The following is a 25,438-nucleotide window of genomic DNA, read 5'->3' on the forward strand; positions in this document are numbered from 1 at the left end:
ACTGTAATTTTTTTCAGATTTTTGGCTCATGAAATTTTTTGAGATTTTGACTTTCCCATCCGAAATCAGGATGCAAAATTTATGATACCATGAAAATTTTTGCAGAATCAGAAAACTATTTCCTGCCCAGATCTACTGATAATGCTTTTGTTCGGGGTTCCTGTCTTTCTAATGGAGGCGAACCGTCATTACAACACTCTACAGTGGGTTTGGATGAATTACTGGTGAATGTTGAGACCTTTTTTGTAATAATACAAAAATACTGTTAATGCTACAAAAAGGAATTTTAATAAACAAGATATAATTGTGTTTGTTAATTAAACAAAACAGGAACACCACTATCTGTTTTTAAAGCAAATTGAACATGGCCTTATATATTAACCAAATTGTAAAATATCAGCACTTTGCAGAGGACGGTTTGCGGTAACTATAGCTTGAGTGGCTATTTCGTATCAAGGTTAAGGCTATTATTTATTGGTGCAAATGAGGGCTGAGATCCTAAAAGCTTGTCCCACGTGATCTTAATTTTTTTACTTTGAGCCTTTTAAAAAATGTCAGTATTCCTTGTACCACGGTGCTGTGTGGCTGCAGTAGGTAGTAAGGACAAGCATCTTGCTTTAGCTTTACACAGCCACACAGCATGGTTGCAGGGTGCCTCATACTTCCTAGCCATCCCCATCCCTTTTGAGAACAAGAGCCTGCAAAGGGGACAGAGCTATAGTTCTGCTCTCTCACATAGGCTATCTAGCAGAGCTGGCCAGGGACAAGGGAGCAGTAATACGTGCCGTAAAATGGATCTTGTAATCACCTACAGCAAGAGAGGAGCATGGGAACAATTCTGACTCTGACGTGATTGTAGCTTTGCGTTGTCCTATGTGCAGGGCTGAGCTTAAACACTCAATCAAGTTCTCCATGTGTTCACTTGTATATCGTCTTTTATTATATTACTTTTTAGGGGTTGCTTTAAATAGAATTTTTTTAAAAAGTGTAACAGGAAGCATGTGAATTGAAATTACCACACATAAGGAAGCATGAGAATGGCAGTTCTCAGCTTGGTTCATGAATCAGCCCAGAATACTTGCTGATGGTCCACAGAGAGCTGGCTGGTAGCATGGTGCTAACTATTGTTTCTATTTTAAACATTTTTCCCTGTAAGCATTTGCTTTAGTTGCCATAGAGATGTTATAGGAATCATGAATGGGAGGCAGGTTGTCCAAGATGATTCTCTAAGATATGGTCTACGATGTAGAAAGTTTAAGAACCCTTGCGTTAGAGACAATCTAATGACTTAACCCACTTGCTAAGGGCACCTTTTCTTTCTTGAGAATATAGAATTTGTATCTGCATCTGATCTGCAAACATGGTCTGCGGATATCTGCAGATTTGCAGGGCTCTAGACATATATTTTTAGTAAATTATACATATTTTATGGCATTCTTGGTGCAATTGTTAATAGCTGCTCTTTTCAAAGACATTTATAAAGGAATGTATTTTAAAGATGCTGAAAGGAGGTCTCAAATAAGGTATCCAATTCCTCCAGGTAAAACTTGCTTTATCAGTCAGTGGTCTGGGCAAATTCAGTGTTGGTGCTTAGCTTGCTGTGTTTTATTTCCATTAGTCAGTCAAAATTTGAGAGTCCTTGAACTGGAAACCTGACCTACCAGTCCATCTACCAGCTAGATCATCTCCCACTAACTCAGCACTCACTCTGCTGAATCACTTGTTTATGGATTTGTCACTTTTAAATGGTGTAGCTACCAAGTCTCTCTCTACGGCCTCCTGATGTCTCTCCACTTTGTTCAGAACACTGGACTCACACTTTCACCAATATGTACAAACACAGTTGCATTACCTTTTACCTGAAAAACCTCCACTGGCATTTCATCACTGCTAAATCACACTCTTCTTCAGTGTCCTGCATCGGTTATGCTCTGTTTTGCATTATGCTCTCCCCCAACTAACTCACTTGCTCATTCTGCCCTGAGTTTTACATTCCCATCTCCGCTCTGTTGGAGCGGGACCTTCTGCTGTGTGCTACCGCAGTTCTCTGGAAACCTGCTTGCCTCACTGATTCCCATCCTTATGTATCTCAAAACCAATTTCTAGGCTTCTAACCAGCTTTCCACAACAGAATTGAAAGGCAACCATCATTGTATTTGGGTATGTCTGTGTATGTGTATTCTCCCAAATGCCATTTTCCACTTTGTTGTTGTTGCTGTGTTTAGAGGTTTATGAATGTAACATCTCTTTAAATACTTTTTTTCAATGCTTATTGGCTGTTCAGGTGTGGTTTTAAGTAAAGGTGTTAGTGCTGTAATTTTTAAATACAGGAGTTAAGATTTTTTTCTTTGTAGTAAATGATCTGGGTTCACTATATCTTTCTAGTGAAACAACTTTTATACATCTCGAGCCATGTGGCAGGTTAAAATATTAAGGAGATAAAGCCCTATTAGTTGACTAGTTTCCCCTTGCTTTTGCTATATAATATTTCATCAGTCCATTGTTGTATTTCATTAATCCGTGTGGGCACACTGCTTTTGAGTTGCATTTAATGTTGCTATTTAAACAAACCATTGATAAGCATAGTTCTAACAAACGGCTTAGCATTCTGGTGCATGTTCTATAAAATCTAAATATTGCTTACCAGTTTCATTTCTGCTCCTCAAATTACCCTTAACTATTTGCGAACTCAGTAGCTGTGACTGCGTGCCTTGTAGCAGGAGTTTCCTAAGGAACATGTAAATAAATAAATGAAACATTAGGATGGATCCAAGTACATCCTGCCTGAAGGGACAAGCACGCTTGCTGGGTGCGCAGTGTGTCATCCGGTATTGAACTAGTTAAAGGGGAAGGGTAGGACAGATCCTTTATTAATAAAATCATCAGAAATTAATATAGCCAATGTTGTCTCATCCCAGTTTCAGGCAGCAAGCAGCTTTGGAAATGTGTGATAATGTGGGAATTATTTTTCCATTTATAATGGCTTCAGTGGATCTGAAAGGCTTATTTTGGGTAGAATTAGTGATGTACCTCTTAAATATGCTTTTGTTTCCCATTGTAACTTTTTTTAAAAAAAAGAAGTAAATGCTCAGTCCCTTAGATCTAGAAAAAGTATGAACAAAGGCCACTCTGAATGCACAGTTATGCTAAGTTAATGAGACAAGTTTATCATATTGCAGGTACCAATTTCTGGTTAATCAAGGTGAACATCATAACTGCCCCAAATGCATATGCAGTAAATGTGCAAAATCTTATTGGCAAACAGTATGCTATGTGAATTGAAATACTAATTCTGTACTAAACATAGTGATAAACAAGCACTTAAGGTTATTGGAAGCTGTTTGCGCAGTGCCTAACGCAATGAGGTTCCGATGCTGATTGGGGCCTTTGAGTGCTACTAATATAAAGTAATTACTGAAAGATGAAATTTCCCTTTCCCAGTTTGTTTACTTTGTGCATTTGACAGCACTTCAAGCAGTCTGTCTTAATCCAGTGGGGGAGACTTTATAAATAAATAAAATACATATTTTCACTTTGCATGTCCTGGCCTGATTCCTGGGGCTTCTTCTTGCCAGCAGATGGAGACTGGACATCTTTTTGGTGATATCACCCCTGTATATAAAGGGCTTGCTGTCTTGCTGAGCTCAGTTGTCTCTCTCCAGCAGGTGGGAAGAGCAGTTTCTTTGCTGGCTGATTCTCTAATGTTGAATATTCACTCTTGTTTAATAAAAGAATTCTGCTGGTCCTTCCCCTCCACTCACTGTAATTATTAAATAGATATAAATTAGTTGTTTTCTGACATGATGTAGTCAGTGCATTTAGTGACATAATAACAAACCTGTAGAAATTTTGTGTTATGCAGTCTGTCACCAGAATAAGCCAAGCGGGAACAAAGTCTGTCTTCTCACAGAGTGGAAATAGCCGGGAAGTCACTCCAGTCCTTGTTGCACAAACACAGAGTTCTGGCCCACAGACAAGGTATTAAAAAATTACATAGCTCAGTAGCCTCTTTTACACCTGGTTTTGATTCTTGTGTCCTTATGACATAAGCACAAAGTGAATCTGGCCTATGGTATGAAGCATCATTCGTGTTTGGATGAAGAAAGAGATAATGTGAAGTGGGTCTTATTTAAACAAAATCTTAGGATAGTAACCAGTATTTTTGCTAAACTAGTAGATTTCTGCAATTGTTCAACTAGTTCCTGGTGGAATGGCCTAATTGCCATTCAGAATGAAGATCCTGACATGGCAATTCTCTCTACAAGGGGGATTTTTAATTGCATTTTGCACTGTACCTCAGAGTTCTCGTGGCAAGAGTACCTCACTTACAGAGGCCAAACTATGCCTTATGCCATTTGAGAGAATGATTTCAACTTTCTAACTTAGTTGTAGATTTCTCAATATTTATTTCAGTAATAAATGTTGATAAACAACTTGTTTAAAATGCATCACTTTAACAGTTCAGAAAACTGCCCAATGTAAAATGTGTATTCTCTTCCTTGTGTGCATATACTTAACTTGCATTTGCATTAAGCAGAATGTGCCCCAAATGGCTAGTCAGTCTTGACTCACATGAGCATGAAGTTAAGAAAACAAGCCCTTCATACCAAAATTATGTGGCAGAAGGGTCCCCAGACTGATGTATGGTAAGAGACAGCCAGCTAATTTATTCTTGGCTGCCAGTTTAGGTTTCCCCTTTCTTAGATCCAAAACTTTCAGCTCTCATTGCATCTGTAGGACTTACTTCTATCTAGGAGAGGATAGCTTGATTTTACTTAGCATAGAAACTTACTGGGTAAGGAAATACCACATAAACTGCTGCAGTGATCACAAACGGAGGGGAGGGAGTGATTAAAATCAAAATTTGGGTTATATAGCAGCACATAAATCTGCCCCAGGGAGATGGAGGCACCTTCACCCCAGTGTACAAAGCATCTGCTAATTTAATATATATTTTTATTTATTTATTTATTTTAAGCATTTTACTTCTAATAAGCTGTTTATTTATAGTACAACACCTCAGGTATTGAGCCCAACCATTGCTGCTCCACCTAATGCACTGCCTCGAAGAAGTTCTCGTCTATTTACTAGTGATAGCTCTACAACAAAGGTAACGTAGGATGTATACCCTAAATAATTTATCCATTTTCTTATCTTTCTGCTTATGATAACTAATAACCTGATTATTCAGCCACTCAGTACAAAGCTCCCACTGAGTAATGTGTGGAGCAGCTGAAGAATTGGCCTTATAATGTGTAGACTTTGTGAAATGCATTTGGCTGCACAACATGAACTTTATAGTACGTGATTTGAATTTTTCAGTTAGCATGCATATCCGTGTGATGCTTTCAAAAGTCTAACACCTAAGTGTTTGTATCAAGTGAACACTCATCCTGGAGTGTTGCTGGGCTCAAATTAGTGACTGACAAACTTTATAAGTCATCTACAGCAGTGGTTCTCAAAGCCGGTCCACCGCTTGTTCAGGGAAACCCCCTGGCGGGCTGGGCTGGTTTGTTTACCTGCCACGTCCGCAGGTTTGGTCGATCGCGGCTCCCACTGGCCGTGGTTCACCGCTCCAGGCCAATGGTGGCCACAGAAAGCGGCGCGGACCGAGGGATGTGTTGGCTTCCCTTCCCGCAGCCCCCATTGGTCTGGAGCTGCGAACCGCGGCCAGTGGGAGCCATGATCAGCCGAACCTTTGGACGCGGCAGGTAAACAAACTGGCCCGCCCCGCCAGGGGCTTTCCCTGAATAAGCAGCAGACCGGCTTTGAGAACCACCGCTCTACAGAACATATTTCAGGTGGGTTAAATTTCAGTCTGGGATTGCAAAAATTCAGTTATGATGCTGTGTGTTCCTCCTCAAAGTGAGAGAATTCACCAAAGTAATTACGCAGCTCAACAGCTTCTGCGGTGTGTGGTAACGCTTCTGCAGCAGCAAGAAACTAACCAGAAACCAGTGTTCCTAGCTGGTTTCATACTGCTCCCAGCACCTTTGGGAAAAGTGCTGTTGTGTGAGAACAATCTGGTAGCTTATCTGCAGGGAAAGACGTAGAGGTTTAGATAGAGGTCCTACTAGTAGTTGATGATATAAAATCATCATAATAGTCAATGGTGCTGAGAGCTTTAGTTGGGAATTGAAATGTATAGGAAAAGTGAAGTACCAAAATGTTAAGTGAATCAAAGGAAGTATCTTGTGACCTGTCAATAGTATATCCTTGGGGATGACCTTTCCCTCTTCAGATAATTTCTGAGCCACTAAACTGGGAAGCCGAATCAGGGTGAGGGGACCTTGCGGTGAAACCAAGAAGAAAATAAAGCTAATGCTTTTCTTTTTCTTTTCTTTTCTTTTCTTTATATTTCTTGCATCCTTATTTTTGCTGAATCTTTGCTTTCAATAGTAAGTTCCAGAGTGAGAGAGAATACTTGAATATCCCTTCTTCCCCTCCCCTGGCCTCCCACGCACAGCCTTTGAAAAAATAGGGATGGCCTACTTTCCTGATTGATGAAAATGAAATTAGATCTCTGGATGAGAGGTGCAATATCATCAATACGCTTGGTAAAGAGACTCTGTATAGTCCAGATACATATATTTGATAAATGACTTGGGTTGGAAGTCAGTCAGTTTACTGCTTTCATTCAAGCTACTTTATAAAGATGCAGTGTAAAACCAAACCAATAACCTTATTGCAACATTATGGCTGAAGTTAATGTATATATTTCATGACTATGTTTAAGACCTTGTATCATTGTTAACTTGGTTATTTTGTGTATGTGTACATCTGTTAGACACCATTACTTTAGTAAAACAGAAAACAAGCATGTCTGTAGTCTTTGATTTGGAATCCATCTGCCTGTAGATAAACCGTGGTTTGAGACTTTCTTTTTCCATATAGGAGAACAGTAAAAAGTTGAAAATGAAGTTCCCACCTAAAATTCCAAATAGAAAGACAAAAAGTAAAACAAATAAGGGAGGAATAACTCAGACAAACATAAACGATAGTCTGGAAATCACCAAACTGGACTCGTCCATCATTTCAGAAGGGAAAATCTCCACTGTCGCACCACAGATCCAGGCTTTCACACTACAGAAAGCAGCAGCAGGTTTGTCTGAAAGCTCTCAGAATGTAATAGAGCCAAATGTTTTCCAATTGTATTTTAAGGTTTAATGGAAACTACTGGTCACTGTAAAGTGTGTTCATTCTCTTCATTGTAGTGCCGTTTAGCCTCTGAGTAACTAAAACTGCCATTTCATAAATATGTAACCATCAAATTTCATTTAAACTAAAAATATTAAATTATACTATTGATAACAAGTGGATAAGCTTAATTGCAAGCAATAGTCCAGAGAAATACAAAGTTACTGTAGTATCAACCTTTTAAAATCTTTTTTTTTTTTTTTTTTTAATCTCTTTAATTTTAACTATTATGAGGCAGATCTTCAAGTACATTGTGGCTACTTTATGCCATTCAGGACCAACACAAAGCAGCCAAGATGTATTGGCTAGTTTCCATCAGTTTCTCACCTCTACATTCCCCTGCCCACCCTGTCAAATAGATCTTGTGCAACAAGTAGCTTTTAAAAAACCAAACATTTAAATGGTCACTTTTGCTGTTCTTGTTTATGACTTCCTGGAAGAGGGTGGGCCCAGCAGAGGGTCACTGGCTTTTCTAAAGGGAGCTCTGCTTCAGTCACATTGAGACCAGGAGGTGACAGCCACTTTGAAAAAAAGCAGTTTTTCATGGAATTCTCTGATCAAAACTTTAAATTTCTCCATTTTCAACAACATCTGGATAACAGTTAGGAAGAAAATGGCAAAATATGGCTATTAATCCCTTTAAAAATATTCTTCAAAATGTATTCAGTGCATGAGACTCAACAAGCTTTAACGATAAGGGAGACTTAGACACTCAAGTCCATGTTATAAAAATCATTTAGAACAATCATTTAGAACATTTAGATCAGATCTAGGGTGCCAGATTTCTTAAAGGACCCATTTTTAATTCTTAACTTAAAACTAGTTAACTGATTTCCTTGTATATTATCAGAAAATTCATTTTGTGCTCAGAGTAAGTGCTGTAGTTTTAGGGAGGATATGCCATATTCTTCATACATAAAGCATAGATTCAACCACTTTAAGTGTAAAACTCAGCTCATCCTTAACTATGCAACCACTTTGTAGGTAGGTGTATCCTACCTTTGGCTTGAAAGGAGATGGCAGATGGTGTTACCTAGATTTCACTGCAGGAGCTGGTGCGCAAAACCAGGAAGAGTATATAATTCTGTGCTTGGAGTCCCTGCATGGTTCTCATAAGAACAGGGACCTTAGAAGGGTGTCTGCCATAATGCATAGTTTCAGAGAACAGCAGTTCCAGGCAAGTAATTCTTTAGTTCTTGTCTCTTTTATTTATTGTATTTTTCTCCTAGAAGGATTGATGAGCCTTCTTCGTGACATGGGGAAAGGTTATTTAGCCTTGTGTTCGTACAACTGTAAAGAAGCGATAAACATATTAAGCCATTTACCTTCTCACCACTACAACACTGGCTGGGTACTGTGCCAAATTGGGAGAGCTTACTTTGAGCTTGCAGAATATATGCAGGTAGGCATAGAACGGATACATGCTTTTATTTTAAATTTTTGTTTTGTATAGTTTTGCACAGATTTTGCTGGCTTCCTGTAAAACCCGAGGAGAGTCTACAGTTGGGATAGTATAGCTGTGTAAGCATCAGGTTTGAAATACCCACCCTCAAGCAGTTTCAGATTAATCTGAATCACTTCAGCCCTTCCACTTTGAGGTGGTGAAATTGAGTTCTATGCTATTTATTGTGTTGGTCGGTCTTATGAGATGTAACAAACCAGCATTTTTTCTAGTCAGCATAGACACTGAAGATCCTATGACACTTTTTTTGGGGTTTGCTCCAGTGTCTTTGGCCAAAATCTCCCCATCTCACCACAGTTGTGTCCCTGCCACTGGTTGACCGTTACCCTCCAACCTGGAGGTAACAGTATTTCAGCTGTGCTGCATCTATAGTTTGTGAAGCCCAAAGGAGTCCTTCCCAATGAAAGGTGCACGTACATATATGTAAAATATGTACAATATAAGTTATTACCATAAGATTCTTTAAGTTATGATGGTAACTGACCTCTTGAAAGTTTGTTTTTCCAAACGTGTGGAAACGGCAAATCTGTTAGAATTCTATTGTGGATGGTCTCCATTCTCTGAAATTGCAGTTGTAATTTTTAAACAGCTACAATAAATCCTGTTGATTCCCTCATGTGATAGACATTTACATGTAATAGGCTTGTAACTTAGCACTTCAGTTAATTGAGTTCTTGTTTCAAAAGCCCAATATCCCTTTTCATTTCCAATTTCCTAATCCTTACCTGTTAATGGATTTATGAGAGGTGAACGCAGTAGATTTCTGAAGTTAAGTTTTTGTTTTATAAACTATGCACTATGTAAGATGTCGTTTTAAAGAAAAACAGGTTTCAGAGTAGCAGCCGTGTTAGTCTGTATTCGCAAAAAGAAAAGGAGGACTTGTGGCACCTTAGAGACTAACAAATTTATTTGAGCATAAGCTTTCGTGAGCTACAGCTCACTTCATCGGAGCTGTAGCTCACAAAAGCTTATGCGCAAATAAATTTGTTAGTCTCTAAGGTGCCACAAATACTCCTTTTCTTTTAAAGAAAAACAGTTGCTCCTGGACCTTGTTTGCATCCTGATCATGTCCACACACTTGGAATGTACAGACACTGTTAATATTTCATGAAAGACTGTGCTATGGATCCCAGCAGTTTTGTAAAGCTTTTTCTTTCCTAATTTTTGCCCTTGTTGCTGATCTGAGTACTATTATCTGAAATCTGTGAAAGGAACTTGAGTTGGCCATAGTAACATAAAATCAAGAATGAATTTTTGAATAGAGAGGCTGTATTTCCTTTGAACACTTTTTATAGAAAAAAGTAGCCCCATATGGTACCTTACTTCCTAGTGAACCAACCTCACTACTTCTGGCATGGACACACTCTTATGCATTGTAGGGAACCTTTCTCAGGCTGTTCTCTTTCATTTACTTAGTAAACGAACACCTGCAACAGCAAAGGTGGGTTGAGGCTGGAAAGGCCTTCAGCCATTAAGATGCTCCAGTATCCATATAAATGCAGTCCTTGAAGTGTGCTGTGTTTGGATGGCTAGGTAATGTGGTTAAGACCATCCACCTATGCAATATAAATCTTTGATAATAGAAATTCATAATGTCTTGATCTCATTTTACCAATGTTACTCCTTTATCTTCTCTTCATGCACTAGGATGGAAAGAGTATCGTAATCTGAGTCAGACTGTTACAGGGGGCTATTACAGATTTCTGCTTGTCTCAAGTAAACATACTATGTTTCTCCTTTCATTGGGATAAGAAGCTAGAAATGCCACAAGATTTGAAGCTCTGCATGTTGGTTTTTGTGTTTATAGGCGGTGGTAGACTAAGCATCCCTATTGCTTTTATATATCTCTGAAACTTCCTACTATTCCTCTTAGTGCTCTTCTCGAGGATTTCATTCAAATTCTTTTGTTTTTAGGCTGAGAGGATATTCTCTGAAGTAAGAAGGATTGAAAACTACAGAGTTGAAGGCATGGAGATTTACTCTACAACGCTATGGCATCTTCAGAAAGATGTTGCACTTTCAGTCCTATCAAAAGATTTAACAGACATGGATAAAAATTCACCAGAGGTATAAGATAGTGTGGTGCTGTATGTTGCTGCCTACAGTTACTTTCTTATCAGGGTTAAAGATGATTAATGAGTCAGAACAAACTCAGTAAACTCTAGTCTAATTCGGGTATATTTGTGTAACAGAACTGTCTCATATAAAGGCTACTGGATTACCTGGTGGATCGAGGATGATGCCTGTAACCATTGTAAAAAAGGCATGTCCGCCTGCATGGAACAGGCTGAAATCCGTTAACCCATCAGTTATGACTTTCATTTGCATAGCGCCTTTCATCCAGAAAGATTCCCCTATCATTTATTCACCCTGATGCATGGGAGGGAGTGCTCTCTATTAGGTAGAAAAGAGGTATCCAGGATTGCAGGGATTTTGTTGCCTGCTCTGCTACTATTTTAATGTCTTTCTGTAACACCCTTTTTCCTGCAATAATATTTAATTAACTGACCACCTAAAATTTGCTGGGTATCCTCTAAACATGTAACGCATTACAGTCTTAAATTTGTCGATGAATCAAACAATAGGCTGTCAATAGAGGGGGCAGTTGTGACTGTATGGACACATGGTAGTGTAAGGCTGTTACGTGCAAAATGTCCTGCACGTTTTAATGAGACCTGTAACCTATAAACATGCACACTTTATGTATTATTCATGTTCTTTTATTTGAATTTATAATTTTTTGTTCTTTACATTTATTAGAGTTCAGAAAAGGTAAGAACCTTTTCATGTGTTCTTTTAGTGTGTTAGAAGACTGGGGAGAAAGGTGGAAGGTTATGGAGGGTAGCAGGACAGGAGAGGTGCACAGGAGAGGCCTGGGAAGAATAAAGGAGGAAAACAAGAACAGAAAACATGTTCATTGCCAGCAAGCAATTCTTCAAGTGGAGAATAGTAAATGTCAAGTAAAATGTCCATTCACGGCAGCTAGAGGAGTCTGGAGATCAGAGAGAAATACAGCCTCCAATAATAGGAGGTGGTGATGTTGCTGCTGGGGACTCTTAAGCTCTGATCCCTCAAGTCGTGATGCAGGCTGCTGTATGGGATGGGGAGTGGGGGTTCCTACTGGAATTTGGTGTCCCTGGGTGGGTTTCCCATTGCTCTGCTGGAGAGAGTGAAGGGGTGCTGAATCTTGACTGTAGCTGCCTCCAGCCCGCTGCTGTTGCTAGTGCTAGAGCTGAATAGCTGACTGCTTATACGCTCCATATTGTGTAATCCTTGTAGTATTTAACTGCTGCTGACTTGCTGTGTCTCCTTGGGCTCTTGACCTCTGTATCCCAGTTTTCACTATATATAAAATGCATCCAATCCTCTCTACCTCCAACGAATGAGACTTAACTAATATTCTTATAAAAGTGCTTTGAAATCCATGGAAATCCATGGATGAAAGCTGTTATATACATGTATGCATAATGCTCTAGATAAACCATTATGGGTTTCATCCTAGCAGTGGCTGGCATGTCTCATTGCTGGGATGAAGCATGCCAATACTCTAAAAACACAGCTCAATAGAAGAACACCAGTTTAAATCAATTATTTATCACCCTCATGTTGTAAAAAGGGGATTTGATAGTGACTTTGCAATGTTGCTTTTTACTAGGCGTGGTGTGCCGCAGGAAACTGTTTCAGCTTGCAACGGGAGCATGACATTGCAATCAAGTTCTTCCAGAGAGCCATTCAAGTTGATCCAAACTATGCGTATGCCTACACTCTGCTGGGGCATGAATTTGTGTTAACAGAAGAACTAGACAAAGCATTAGCCTGTTTTCGAAATGCAATCCGAGTCAATCCTAGACATTATAATGCCTGGTAAGTTTTCAGGATTTTTTTTTTTTTGTTAATGAAAGCACCAAGGGAAGAAGTGTATTTTATTGCTGACTGCCTTTACGTGTTGCCAATGTAGGCACTCTGTTATAACAACTTAGATAATTCTTTATTTCTGTCACTCATCACATAAAAGAAAAGGAGGACTTGTGGCACCTTAGAGACTAACACATTTATTTGAGCATAAGCTTTTGTGAATGCATCCGGTGAAGTGAGCTGTAGCTCACAAAAGCTTATGCTCAAATAAATGTGTTAGTCTCTAAGGTGCCACAAGTCCTCCTTTTCTTGTTGCGAATACAGACTAACACGGCTGCTACTCTGAAACCTGTCACATAAAAGAGTGACTCTGTCTGTTACAAGGAGAGATCTGACAACAGGTATCGCCATCATTGTTGCTGGATAGTAATTAGTCTTTGTTTAAAAAAATGCATGTACTGCATTGCCTTGTGTTCTCATGGCATCACATGTGATGCATTGTCCCACTTCCACTTGGTCAAACATTTTTGTTCCCTGGCACTGCTCCATTTCTTCACTGCTGCTCTATGCCAGCCAAGACAGTGACTATAAATCCTCCTAGTAGCAGATGGGGGACAGGAAAAAACAAAGTTTTTGGTGAGACTACCCTTACAGAAGGAGGTTGCCTGACCTACTTACCATATTCCCATTGATTTCTTGTTCCATGGAAGGAGAAGCAACTTTACTAGTTTGGTTGGTTGGTTGTTTTTTTTGTTGATCTCCTTCCCCTAATTCTTGCCTTTGTCAGGATTATCTGATTTTAAAACAGAATACATTCTTAGTGAAGAGCTTTTTGGTTTTTTGTCATTTTCCATCTCTCTCCTTCTCCTCTCCAGCTGCCTTGTATCCTGCATCATCCAGTTGTCAGTGTGGTTTTTTTTTTTTTTTTTTTAAATCGCTGGAAGTCTGATCATAGCTAGCCCCCAATATAGGCAGAATTTTGTCACTAAAGTGTCATGTGTTTCCTGTCTGCAACTTTTTGTAGGAAAAGCATACTATCTGGGCTAGCATAGAGGATCTTGGAGAAGCCAAATTAACAGTCAATGAATTAGCAATTCTTTGAGTGCTTATCTATATGTATTCCACTCCCGATATACATGCACTAGAGATTGGAATCTTTTGAATAGAGGTGTCCTTTGGCCCATGCCTGAATCTGTCCCCTTAATGCCCCGGTACCTCTCCTTCTCGAAGACATAAAAGGGTGAAGGAGGCCCAACCCTCCTCTCAATTCCTTCTGACTTCCCATGGCTGAGACAGAACTGCACACAGTGTCCTGTGCTCTTGTACACCTGCATAGTTAACGGCTAGAATAGTTTTGATAGTTCAGTGTATGTTAAGTTTCTTTACAGGTAATGCTTTTAGATTTTTAGATTTTTTTTTTTTTTTCTTCCCTATTGCCTAGTACTCAGTTTTCATGGTAGAACAGAAATCGCCAATTTTTAAGCCTTGGACTTCGTGAGATGTCTATCCCTTCCTGCTGCAGCAGTTCTTGCTCTCGGGTCTTCATCAGAGAGGGGTAGGGCTCCTCACCACTCTTTGAAAAAGTGTTAGAATAGGTCACCATCCAAGGGATCTCCTAAGAAAAAGGCATAGGTATTCAGTGCTGAGTGAGGTAAGGGTAGCACAAGGCCTGTGTTTGTCCCTCTGGGCACCCCGAAGGACTCCAGTGTGTATGTTGGTACCAGCTACTAAACAGCCCCTTGCAGTTGCCCACACTGTTGCCATGGTACCGCCTTCACCAGCAGTGGCACCAGCAGTGGCATTGCTATTGGCTTTGTCAGTACCAGTCTGATAGGCACAGTCCTGGCACTGAGGGTATTTAATTTAATGTCAGAGGTACCAACTCACTCTGCACTGAGCTTCCTGGTACCAAGAGATTTGACAGGGTCCAAATATCCTGAGTCTCTTCTGTTTTTCCTTAGCCATTAGAATGCTTACATTGGTATTGAGCTCTGCTAAACTCTCAGCACTGAGTGTGTATATATGGCACTGGCAAGAGATGTCTCTAAAGAAATTATAAGGACTCCTGCTTGCTCTACTCCATCTCTGGAGAATGGGTATTTCTTCTCCCCATCAACCTTTAGACCAGAATAGGGAGGATTCTCCTAATTACTCTTCAGTCTACCATACCTCTGACAAGGCTTCTAGGGCATATGGACATCAATGTAGGCACAGGTTTAATAGGGAGGGACATTCTTCTTGGGGACTTCCCAGGCTGCTTACACAGTTTTGCCCAGGGACCTCACTCCTAGCCTTACTGGGCTCTTTGGAGTCCTCGACACATTAGAAAGCCCACCTCCTCTACCTGCTCCAGGGTCAGATCACATTCCCCTGTAGAGTCTACAAGAGTTCAACCCTGTCAGTGTCCTCAGGGCCCTCCTGCTCCATTACTGCAACTGCAGGCCTTTGAGGAGCAACATCACTCTGCCAACCTAACTCCAGCTGCCATTTCCTCACTCTCACCTGATACAGCTATAGGTCTAGCTATGCCATCACATCCATATAAGACCTTTCAGGATCTCCTTAGAAGAACGGCTAGCTGAAACATTAGGTCATGATGGAGATCATACACAAAAAATCTCACAAATTATTAGACATCTTATGTACTTTTTTACAGGAGAGAGTAACATAACCAGTTAATGAAGGTCTGTTAGAACTGGCACAGCTATGGTGACAGACAGCATACCTCCAACATCATAGAAAGTAGATAGGAGGTACCAAGTTCTCTTGTCAGGGTTCAAATATTGTTATAGGTGCCATACTCTGAGTCACTTGTCACCCCCACCCAGGAACATATAATACAACAATCGGATGTGTTCCTTATTCCATGGTCTACTGGACTGATGTGTGCTTGCTCACCAATCCCTCTGACTTTGAGGGTGTTGAGAGAGTTCAGCCAAGAAACTGCGTCTGTGATACTAATGGCATCCGCTTGGCCCAGGCAGTTTCAGTACCCAGATGTGATGAAGCTCTCTCTGTATAGCCTCCATTAATATTGCCTCCAAGGCCAGCTTCACTGCACCTCACAGCTTGGAGGATGGCTAGTTAACCAACATGGAGTAAACTTCAGGTGCAAGCCAGTGGATACTGCTGGCCAAAAGATTCCACTCTCGAGTGCATAGTTATTGCTTCTCTCTTTGTAGCTCTGTATACACTTTAACTTCAGATCAAATTTCCTTGGCTAATCAGTTTAAAGTGCTTCAGCTACAGTTATTCATCTTCCAGCTGGGCAGGGTGAACTGGTGCCAAAACCCAATTGTGAATTAGTAGATGTTATAGCTAGTTTGTGAATGAAGGGGTTACTCTCTGAGCTAACTTAGTCACTAGTGCCTGGGACATTAAAGGTATGACTGGCATAAACTGTCTATTGAAGTCCATGGAGTTGCTCCCACTTACCCTAAAATAGGCCAGATTCACTGTTTGTGTATGTCTACACTACAAAATTAGGTCGAATTTATAGAAGTTGGTTTTGTAGAAAGCGTTTTTATACAGTCGATTGTGTGTCCCCCCCACACAAATGCTCTAAGTGCATGTAGTCGGCAGAGTGTGTCCACAGTACTGAGGCAACCGTCGACTTCCGGAGCGTTGCACTGGGGGGTAGCTATCCCACAGTTCCCGCAGTTTCCCCTGGCCATTTGAATTCTGGGTAGAAATCCCAGTGCCTGATGGGGCTAAAACATTGTCGCGGGTGGTTTTGGATACATATCGTCAGGTCCCAGTTCCCTCCCTCCCTCCCTCTGTGAAAGCAAGGGCAGACAATAGTTTAGTGCCTTTTTTCTTGAGTTACCTGTGCAGACGCCATACCACGGCAAGCATGGAGCCCGCTCAGCTCACCGTCACCGTACGTCTCCTGGGTGCTGGCAGACATGGTACTGCATTGCTACACAGCAGCAGTTTATTGCCTTTTGGCAGCAGACAGTGCAGTATGACTGGTAGCCGTCGTCGACATAGTCCTGGGTGCTCTTTTAACCGACCTCGATGAGGTCAGGGGCGCCTGGGCAAACATGGGAGTGACTCAGCCAGGTCATTTCCCTTTTAAGTTTCGTCTCATGGCGATTCAGTCCTACCGGCAGTGCACTGTCTTTTAATCAGCAGCCAGCAGAAGATGATGGCCAGTCGTCATACTGCACCGTCTTCTGCCGAGCACCCAGGAGATGACGATGGCTAGCGGTCGTGCTGCACAGTCTGCTGCCAGCAAGATGTATAAAGATAGATGAAGTGGCTCAAAACAAGAAATAGACCAGATTTGTTTTGTATTCATTTTCTCCTCCCTCCCTCCCTCTGTGAAATCAACGGCCTGCTAAACCCAGTTTTGAGTTCTGTCCTTGAGGTTTTGAGTTCTATCCTTGAGGGGGCCATTCAGTTTCTCGCAAAGCCACCCCCTTTGTTGATTTTAATTCCCTGTAAGCCAACCCTGTAAGCCATGTCGTCAGTCGCCCCTCCCTCCGTCAGGGCAACGGCAGACAATCGTTCCGCGCCTTTTTTCTGTGCAGACGCTATACCACAGCAAGCATGGAGCCTGCTTAGATCACTTTGGCAATTTGGAGCACATTAAACACCACATGCATTATCCAGCAGTATATGCAGCACCAGAACCTGGCAAAGCGAAACCAGGCGAGTAGGCGACGTCAGCACGGTGACGAGAGTGATGAGGACATGGACACAGACTTCTCTCAAAGCACAGACCCTGGCAACGTGGGCATCATGGTGCTAATGGGGCAGGCTCATGCGGTGGAACGCCAATTCTGGGCCTGGGAAACAAGCACAGACTGGTGGGACGGCATAGTGTTGCAGGTCTGGGATGATTCCCAGTGGCTGCAAAACTTTCGCATGCGTAAGGGCACTTTCATGGAACTTTGACTTGCTTTCCCCTGCCCTGAGGCGCAAGAATACCAAGATGAGAGCAGCCCTCACAGTTGAGAAGCAAGTGGCAATAGCCTTGTGGAAGCTTGTAACACCAGACAGCCGCCGGTCAATCGGGAATCAGTTTGCACTGGGAAAATCTATTGTGGGGGCTGCTGTGATGCAAGTAGCCAACGCAATCAAAGATCTGCTGATATCCAGGGTAGTGACCCTGGGAAATGTGCAGGTCATAGTGGATGGCTTTGCTGCAATGGGATTCCCTAACTGTGGTGGGGCCATAGACGGAACCCATATCCCTATCTTTGCACCGGAGCACCAAGCCAGCGAGTACATAAACCGCAAGGGGTACTTTTTCAATAGTGCTGCAAGCACTGGTGGATCACAAGGGACGTTTCACCAACATCAACGTGGGATGGCCGGGAAAGGTACATGACGCTCGCATCTTCAGGAACTCTAGTCTTTTTCAAAAGCTGCAGGAAGGGGCTTTATTCCCAGACCAGAAAATACCCGTTGGGGATGTTGAAATGCCTATAGTTATCCTTGGGGACCCAGCCTACCCCTTAATGCCATGGCTCATGAAACCATACACAGGCACCGTGGACAGAAGTCAGGAGCTATTCAGCTACAGGCTGAGCAAGTGCAGAATGGTGGTAGAATGTGCATTTGAACGTTTAAAAGCACGGTGGCGCAGTTTACTGACTCGGTTAGACCTCAGCGAAACCTATATTCCCACTGTTATTACTGCTTGCTGTGCGCTCCACAATATCTGTGAGAGTAAGGGGGAGACGTTTATGGCGTGGTGGGAGGTTGAGGCAAATCGCCTGGCTGCTGGTTAGGCACAGCCAGACACCAGGGTGGTTAGAAGAGCACAGGAGGGCGCGGTGCGCATCAGAGAAGCTTTGAAAACCAGTTTCATGACTGGCCATGCTACAGTGTGAAAGTTCTGTTAGTTTCTCCTAGAGGAAACCCCCTGCCCCTTGGTTCACTCTACTTCCCTGTAAGCTAACCACCCTCCCCTCCTCCCTTCAGTCACCGCTTGCAGAGGCAATAAAGTCATTGTTCTTTATTAATTCATCATTCTTTATTAATTCGTCACACAAATAGGGGGATAACTACCAAGGTAGCCCAGGAGGGGTGGTGGAGGAGAGAAACACCCGGAGGGGTGGTGGAGGAGGGAAGGACAAGGCCACACAGCACTTTAAAAGTTTAAAACTTTAAAACTTACTGAATGCCAGCCTTCTGTTGCTTGGGCAGTCCTCTGGGGTGGAGTGGCTGGGTGGCCGGAGGCCCCCCCACCATGTTCTTGGGCGTCTGGGTGAGGAGGCTATGGAACTTGGGGAGGAGGGCGGTTGGTTACACAGGGCTCTAGCGGCGGTCTGTGCTCCTGCTGCCTTTCCTGCAGCTCAACCATACGCTGGAGCATATTAGTTTGATCCTCCAGCAGCCTCAGCATTGAATCCTGCCTCCTCTCATCACGCTGCCACCACCTTTCAGCTTCAGCCCTCTCTTCAGCCCGCCATCTCTCCTCCCGGTCATTTTGTGCTTTCCTGCACTTTGACATTGTCTGCCTCCATGCATTCGTCTGTGCTCTGTCAGTGTGGGAGGACAGCATGATCTCAGAGAACATTTCATCCCGAGTGCGTTTTTTTCGCCTTCTAATCTTTGCTAGCCTCTGGGAAGGAGAAGATCCTGTGATCCTTGAAACACATGCAGCTGGTGGAGAAAAAAAAAGTGGCAGTGGTATTTAAAAAGGCACATTTTATAGAACAATGGGTACACTCTTTCACGGTAAACCTTGCAGTTAACATTACATACATAGCACGTGCTTTTGTTCCAAGGTCGCATTTTGCCTCCCCCCACCACGTGGCTAACCCCGCCCCCGCCCCCTCCCCATGGCTAACAGCGGGGGACATTTCTGTTCAGTCACAGGCAAACAGCCCAGCAGGAACGGGCACCTCTGAATGTCCCCTTAAGAAAAGCACCCTATTTCAACCAGGTGACCATGAATGATATCTCACTCTCCTGAGGATAACACAGAGATAAAGAATGGATGTTGTTTGAACGCCAGCAAACATACACTGCAGTGCTTTGTTGTACAATGATTCCCGAGTACATGCTACTGGCCTGGAGTGGTAAAGTGTCCTACCATGGTGGATGGAATAAGGCTGCCCTCCCCAGAAACCTTTTGCAAAGGCTTTGGGAGTATATCCAAGAGAGCCACGAATGCCAGGGCAAATTAATCATTAAACATGCTTGCTTTTAAACCATGTATAGTATTTTAAAAGGTACACTCACCAGAGGTCCCTTCTCCGCCTGGTGGGTCCGGGAGGCAGCCTTGAGTGGGTTCGGGGGGGTATTGGCTCCAGGTCCAGGGTGAGAAACCATTCCTGGCTGTCGGGAAAACCGGTTTCTCCGCTTGCTTGCTGTGAGCTATCTACAACCTCATCATCATCATCCTCCTCGTCCCCAAAACCTGCTTCCATGTTGCCTCCATCTCCATTGAAGGAGTCAAACAACACAGCTGGGGTAGTGGTGGCTGAACCCCCTAAAATGGCATGCAGTTCATCATAGAAGTGGCATGTTTTGGGCTCTGACCCGGAGCGGCCCTTCGTTTCTCTGGTTTTCTGGCCTCAGCTTGCCTTGCCTCAGCTCCTTAAGTTTCACATGGCACTGCTTCGGGTCCCTGTTATGGCCTCTGTTCTTCATGCCCTGGGAGATTTTGACAAAGGTTTTGGCATTTCAAAAACTGCAAAGTAGTTCTGATAGCATGGATTCCTCTCCCCGTACAGCGATCAGATCCCATACCTCCCGTTCAGTCCATGCTGGAGCTCTTTTGCGATTCTGAGACTCCATCATGGTCACCTCTGCTGATGAGCTATGCATGGTCACCTGCAGCTTGCCACGCTGGCCAAACAGGAAATTGAAATTCAAAAGTTTGAAGGCCTTTTCCTGTCTACCTGGCCAGTGCATCTGAGTTGAGAGTGCTGTCCAAAGCGGTCACAATGGAGCACTCTGGGATAGCTCCCGGAGGCCAATACCGTCTAATTGTGTCCACAGTACCCCAAATTCGACCCAGCAAGGCCGATTTCAGTGCTAATCCCCTTGTCGGTGGTCAAGTAAGGAAATCGATTTTAAGAGCCCTTTAAGTCGAAAAGAAGGGCTTCGTCGTGTGGACGGGTGCAGGGTTAAATCGATTTAACGCTGCTAAATTCGACCTCAACTCCTAGTGTAGACCAGGGCTTATTTAGCAGAAGATTTACATGACTCAGATGCCAAAATTTGAAACAATGTGTTGGGTGCTGCTATGGTTACAGTGTAAGTTTACCCAAACTGCTGTAGTGGAAAGGCTTATATGGCTATATCTGAATCCCAGGAACTTCATTGTTTGTTTCCATTGATCTAATCTGTCAAATTAATGTGCCAAACACCATTTTCTTCTGCCAGTCTACACTTAATAATAAAGGTTGGTTTGTGATAAATCAAACTTTATCTGACACACTTGTTTTGTCCTTGCAGGTATGGGTTGGGAATGATTTATTACAAACAGGAGAAATTCAGCCTAGCAGAAATGCATTTCCAGAAAGCACTCGATATCAATCCTCAGAGCTCAGTCTTACTCTGTCACATTGGAGTAGTAAGTAGATTGCATTTACTGGTAATTCTATCCTTTGTTCTGTTTAATCTGCTTTTTATTGTGTGTGCTCACAATAGAAAAAGCATATTATGGACCAGACTTTTAGCAAAGGCCCTGCCCTTCTTCCACTTGTGTGTGTGAATGCAATTTTGCACACACTTCTGTTTTTTTGCAGCTAAAAAACACCTGTATTTGTCCTGGAACAATGCTATCATCTGTGCGTTCATAAGTGTTTAAAATTTACATCCTCAAAACTGGACAGTTGGGCTCATGTAGGTGATAGCATTTGTGTTCACACTTGAGCAATTTTTGTACTTTCACAGTGTGGGCACGTGCCCAAGTAGAGTAAGGATCTGAAAATCATATGAGAAAGTTTTAAAGGAACTGAGTATTCACAGAGAAAAAACATAACTGGTAACTAGCTCATTGGTCCTCAACTGCCAGTACAAACCCTGGAACTGGCACTTGAGGCTCCCCCACTGTACCTTTAATGAAGTTCTGTTTTGGGCCTTGGTGCATCCTTGGTCCCCACCTCCTAATCATCTATATATGTGATGACCCTTAATTCTAAGAGTAGGGATTTCTAAGCAGCTTGTGCCAACTACTAGCACAGTTAAATAGGAAGCAGTCAGCACAGCTGATACGGGTCACTTGCTGGAGGATTCTCTGCATCTTGAAGTCTTTAGACCACGATTTGAGGACTTAAATAGCTCAGACATGGGTTAGGGGTTTGTTACAGGAGTAGGTGGGTGAGACTCTGTGGCCTGCGTTGTGCAGATCAGACTAGACTATCATAATGGTCCCTTCTGACCTTAGTCTATGATTCTAAGATCTTACTGTCATTTAACTGGTATAGGGGCCTGACAATACTGAGCCATTGTTTTAGGTCTGTCCCTCTGCCTGTGAAGGATTTGTACAACTAGAGCAAATGCTCTGTTCTAATACAGAAAGCTGTTTTTTATACATTTAATGATTGTTTGAGTGATGTGGGGCAGACCAGTATCATGGCGGTTGGTTATGTGGTCATCTGCTGACCCTTTTCTCACTTGCAGTATGGTAACAAAGTATATTATAGCCCTTGGTTAAGCTTTTCCTGCCCCCGATTCTGCTATGTTGATGGGTGTTCATTGACTTTATGTTCTAGGGCAGGGGCATTGAACTAGTTCGGTGGTGAGGGCCAACTTACCGTTCTGCTAGAGTGTGAGAGCTGGGAGTAAAAAGCTTACTAGTGAGAGGTGAATTGTGCAGTCTTATCTGACTCCAGAATGAGCCTCTCTACAGTAACTCCTCACTTAACGTTATGTTCCTGAAAAATGCGACTTTAAGCGAAATGATGTTAAGCGAATCCAATTTCCCCATAAGAATTAATGTAAATAGGGGGAGGTTAGGTTCCAGGGAATTTTTTTTTTTTTTTGCCAGACAAAAGACTGTGTGCGCGCGCACACATACGCACACAGTATAAGTTTTAAACAAACAATTTAATACTGTACACAGCAATGATGATTGTAAAGCTTGGTTGAGGTGGTGGAGTCAGAGGGTGGGATATTTCCCAGGGAATGCCTTACTGCTAAATGATGAACTAGCAATTGGCTGAGCCCTCAAGGGTTAACTCATTGTTAATGTAGCCTCACTCTACAAGTCAGCAGGAATGGAGGGAGGGGAGACAGCATGGGAGACAGAGAGAGAGATGCACATTTCCCCTTTAAATACACTGACGCACTCTTAAGTACACTGCCTTGTTAATCAGCAAGCTGAGACCGCAGTAGCTGCTGCCAGGAAGCTCCCTGAGCCCTGTCGTGTGTCCCCCCTGCTCTGTGGAGATGGGGTAAATAGGATGCAGGGGGAGGGGGACACCCTGACATTAGCCCACCTCTCCTTTTCTCTTCCCCTCCCCTCCTCCAAAGCAAGCAGGAGGCTCTGGAGAGCAGCTCCAAGGCAGAGGGCAGGAGCAGCACATGGCAGTGGGGGGAGGGACAACTGAATGGATAGCCTGCTGGGCAGCTGCTGCACAGGGAACTTAGGGGAGCGGGGAGCTGATAGGGAGGCTGCCAGTCCACCCTGGTTCCAAGCCCCCACCAGCTAGCTGCAACGGGATGCTCTTCCTGCAAGCAATGGACAAAGCAGGCAGCTGCCAAACGACTTTAAACAAGCACGGCAACGTAACAATGTTAACCGGGACGACTTTAAGTGAGGAGTTACTGTATTTGAATATTGCATTTTAAAGGCGCTGGATTTTGTCAAATGTATTTTTTAGTAGTCTGGCAGGTCAGATCCTGCCTTCCCCTCTTTCTTTGAAAAAGGAAGTCTATTAACGTCATCTCTGTTCTGTTGTAGGTCCAGCATGCACTGAAAAAATCTGAAAAGGCTTTGGATACTCTAAACAAAGCCATTAACATTGATCCGAAGAACCCACTATGCAAATTTCATCGAGCCTCTGTATTATTTGCAAATGAAAAATATAAGGTAAGACATGGATGCTAGAAACTGAAGTCTCTCTATATTCCGTAGGGTCTGCAGCTGTCTGAATGATGATGAATTAAAAGTTAATCAAACCTTGATTCTTATTACTTCATAATGGAAGTTATGCTTGGCTCCAAGAATGTATCTTTCATGCTGGCTATGGCTATTTGAAAGACCTGCCTCTTTTCTCAGTGTAATACTGCAGCAGTTGTAGTCATCCTGGCACTAATGCAAATAGCTCCTTTATTTGAAAGGAAGCCTTCTGGTATCAGGAGGGCTACTTGACTCCAGTTAACCAAGTCTGTATTTGGTAACCACTTCAGCACTGTATAAAGGACAGACCTCCTAATAACAGGTGTTTTTTGAGAGATAATCTTTCTGTGGGGTGTGTTCAAATCCTGCAGGGGTTAGGGATGCTGATTTCAATTTAGGGGTGGAGGTTGGTCTTTTGAAGGTGATCTCTGACTAATTTAGTTTCCCACACATGGTCTTAAAACACCTATAGATTGATAGGCACAATAACTCTAAATGCGAAATTACAGTTGAACGCCCTCACAAGACCAAACTCTAGAACTGCTTGCATAGTTCTTCTGGAGAATATTACCTCCCCCCTCTCTGCCCTGAGCATGAGTCCGAGCATCCAGACACTAATGTTCCCCAAGCTCTCAACCAGCAGAGTACCTGCTTATTGATTTTCTTGACTTGAACTGGAGAGAGAGTGTTGAATATCTTTGTTCCAGGAACCTAGCCAGAAGCACTCATAGCAGTAGACTAGGCAGTACAAAAAAAATAAAAATAATTCACAATGTAACTCATGCTCATGTAAAGAACTGTTGGAGGATCAAAAAGTAGCATTGGTAGCATCAGGCCTGGTGATGTGAGCAGAGAATCTGGGACATCCCTTTATCTGGCAAAGGGACTAAAGTTGAGCCAGAGGCATCTCTACTGGGGGGAGCAGGCAGTGCAGTAGATATTTTTGTAATGGTTGGCTTAAAAATTGTCTGCCTCTTGAGGCCCAAGATGTGTAAAATCTGTTGATTATTTGAATTTGCAAATGATATGGAGAGAACCTTATTTACAACCTTTTCTGAAATTTAGTGGTATTGATGAGTTTGTACAAAGGGAGTTACGCAGGAAAAGTGCAAGAAAACTGTCCCACTAGCAACCAAAGTAGTAAGCAAACTTATATTTCAAAGGCCTTATTATCTAGCTAAGGAGAGAAAGCTAGACAGTCTGGGCCTGGTTTTCTACTGTCTTGCACTGTTATATAGGTACTTACTACAGCTGTGAGAATGGGTTTGGTGCTCTCCGTCCCATGCCGCTACTTAGGCCAGGTCTACACTAGCCAACTCACAGCAGCACAGCCGTACCGATGCAGCTGCGCTGCTGTAAGATCGTTTAAGTAGCCACTCTATGCTGATGGGAGAGAGCTCTCCCATCGACATAATAAAACCACCTCCATGAGTGGCAGTAGTTCTGTTGGCAGGAGAAGCCCTCCCACTGACATAGCGCTGTCCACACCGGCACTTCTGTCGGTGTAGCTTATGTTGCTCATGAGGGTGTGTTTTTCACATCCCTGAGTGACATAAATTATACCAACAAAAGTGGTAGTGTAGACATGGCTTACGTCTAGCTGGTGGGTCCTTATGCCCCCTTCCTGTCTTGCTTAGCTGAGGAAACAGGACCACAGTCTGGTTCATAATGAGACCTTATTGTAATATATACACAAGAGGAAATTACATTGATAGTGAGAACCTCCATTTTGAAGTTCCTAAATGTAGGATAATTTAAAACTCTCTAAAATTAAGGATTTTAACACAAAGTCCTGGTGTAAATTCTTAAAAATAAGATGAAGGGGAGAAATGCAACCAGAATTGGAGGAAGATGTCCCATGGGGATAAAATAGCAAATGTAGTCTGATGCAGAAA

The 25,438-nt window shown here is 42.6% G+C and overlaps 1 protein-coding gene across 10 annotated transcripts in view; it reads left to right on the forward strand.

Annotated features, from left to right (window-relative positions):
• CDC27 (cell division cycle 27) overlaps positions 1–25,438 on the forward strand; it is a 60,568-nt gene that overhangs the window by 25,922 nt on the left and 9,208 nt on the right. For 3 of the 10 annotated variants that reach the window (XM_037886747.2, XM_043536766.1, XM_037886755.2), the window contains 9 exons: positions 3,576–3,665; positions 3,863–3,978; positions 5,011–5,110; positions 6,895–7,102; positions 8,427–8,599; positions 10,574–10,726; positions 12,315–12,523; positions 20,933–21,050; positions 23,385–23,513. In XM_037886747.2, the coding sequence (XP_037742675.1) occupies positions 3,576–3,665; positions 3,863–3,978; positions 5,011–5,110; positions 6,895–7,102; positions 8,427–8,599; positions 10,574–10,726; positions 12,315–12,523; positions 20,933–21,050; positions 23,385–23,513 (1,296 nt within the window). Of the gene's footprint in view, positions 1–3,575; positions 3,666–3,844; positions 3,979–5,010; positions 5,111–6,894; positions 7,103–8,426; positions 8,600–10,573; positions 10,727–12,314; positions 12,524–20,932; positions 21,051–23,384; positions 23,514–25,438 lie in introns of all 10 variants that reach the window. The other 7 variants (XM_037886749.2, XM_043536765.1, XM_037886748.2 and 4 more) reach the window with 7 other exon arrangements.

The sequence above is a fragment of the Chelonia mydas genome, chromosome 27 (assembly GCF_015237465.2).
Source record: "Chelonia mydas isolate rCheMyd1 chromosome 27, rCheMyd1.pri.v2, whole genome shotgun sequence".
Classification (NCBI taxonomy): Eukaryota; Metazoa; Chordata; order Testudines; family Cheloniidae; genus Chelonia; species Chelonia mydas.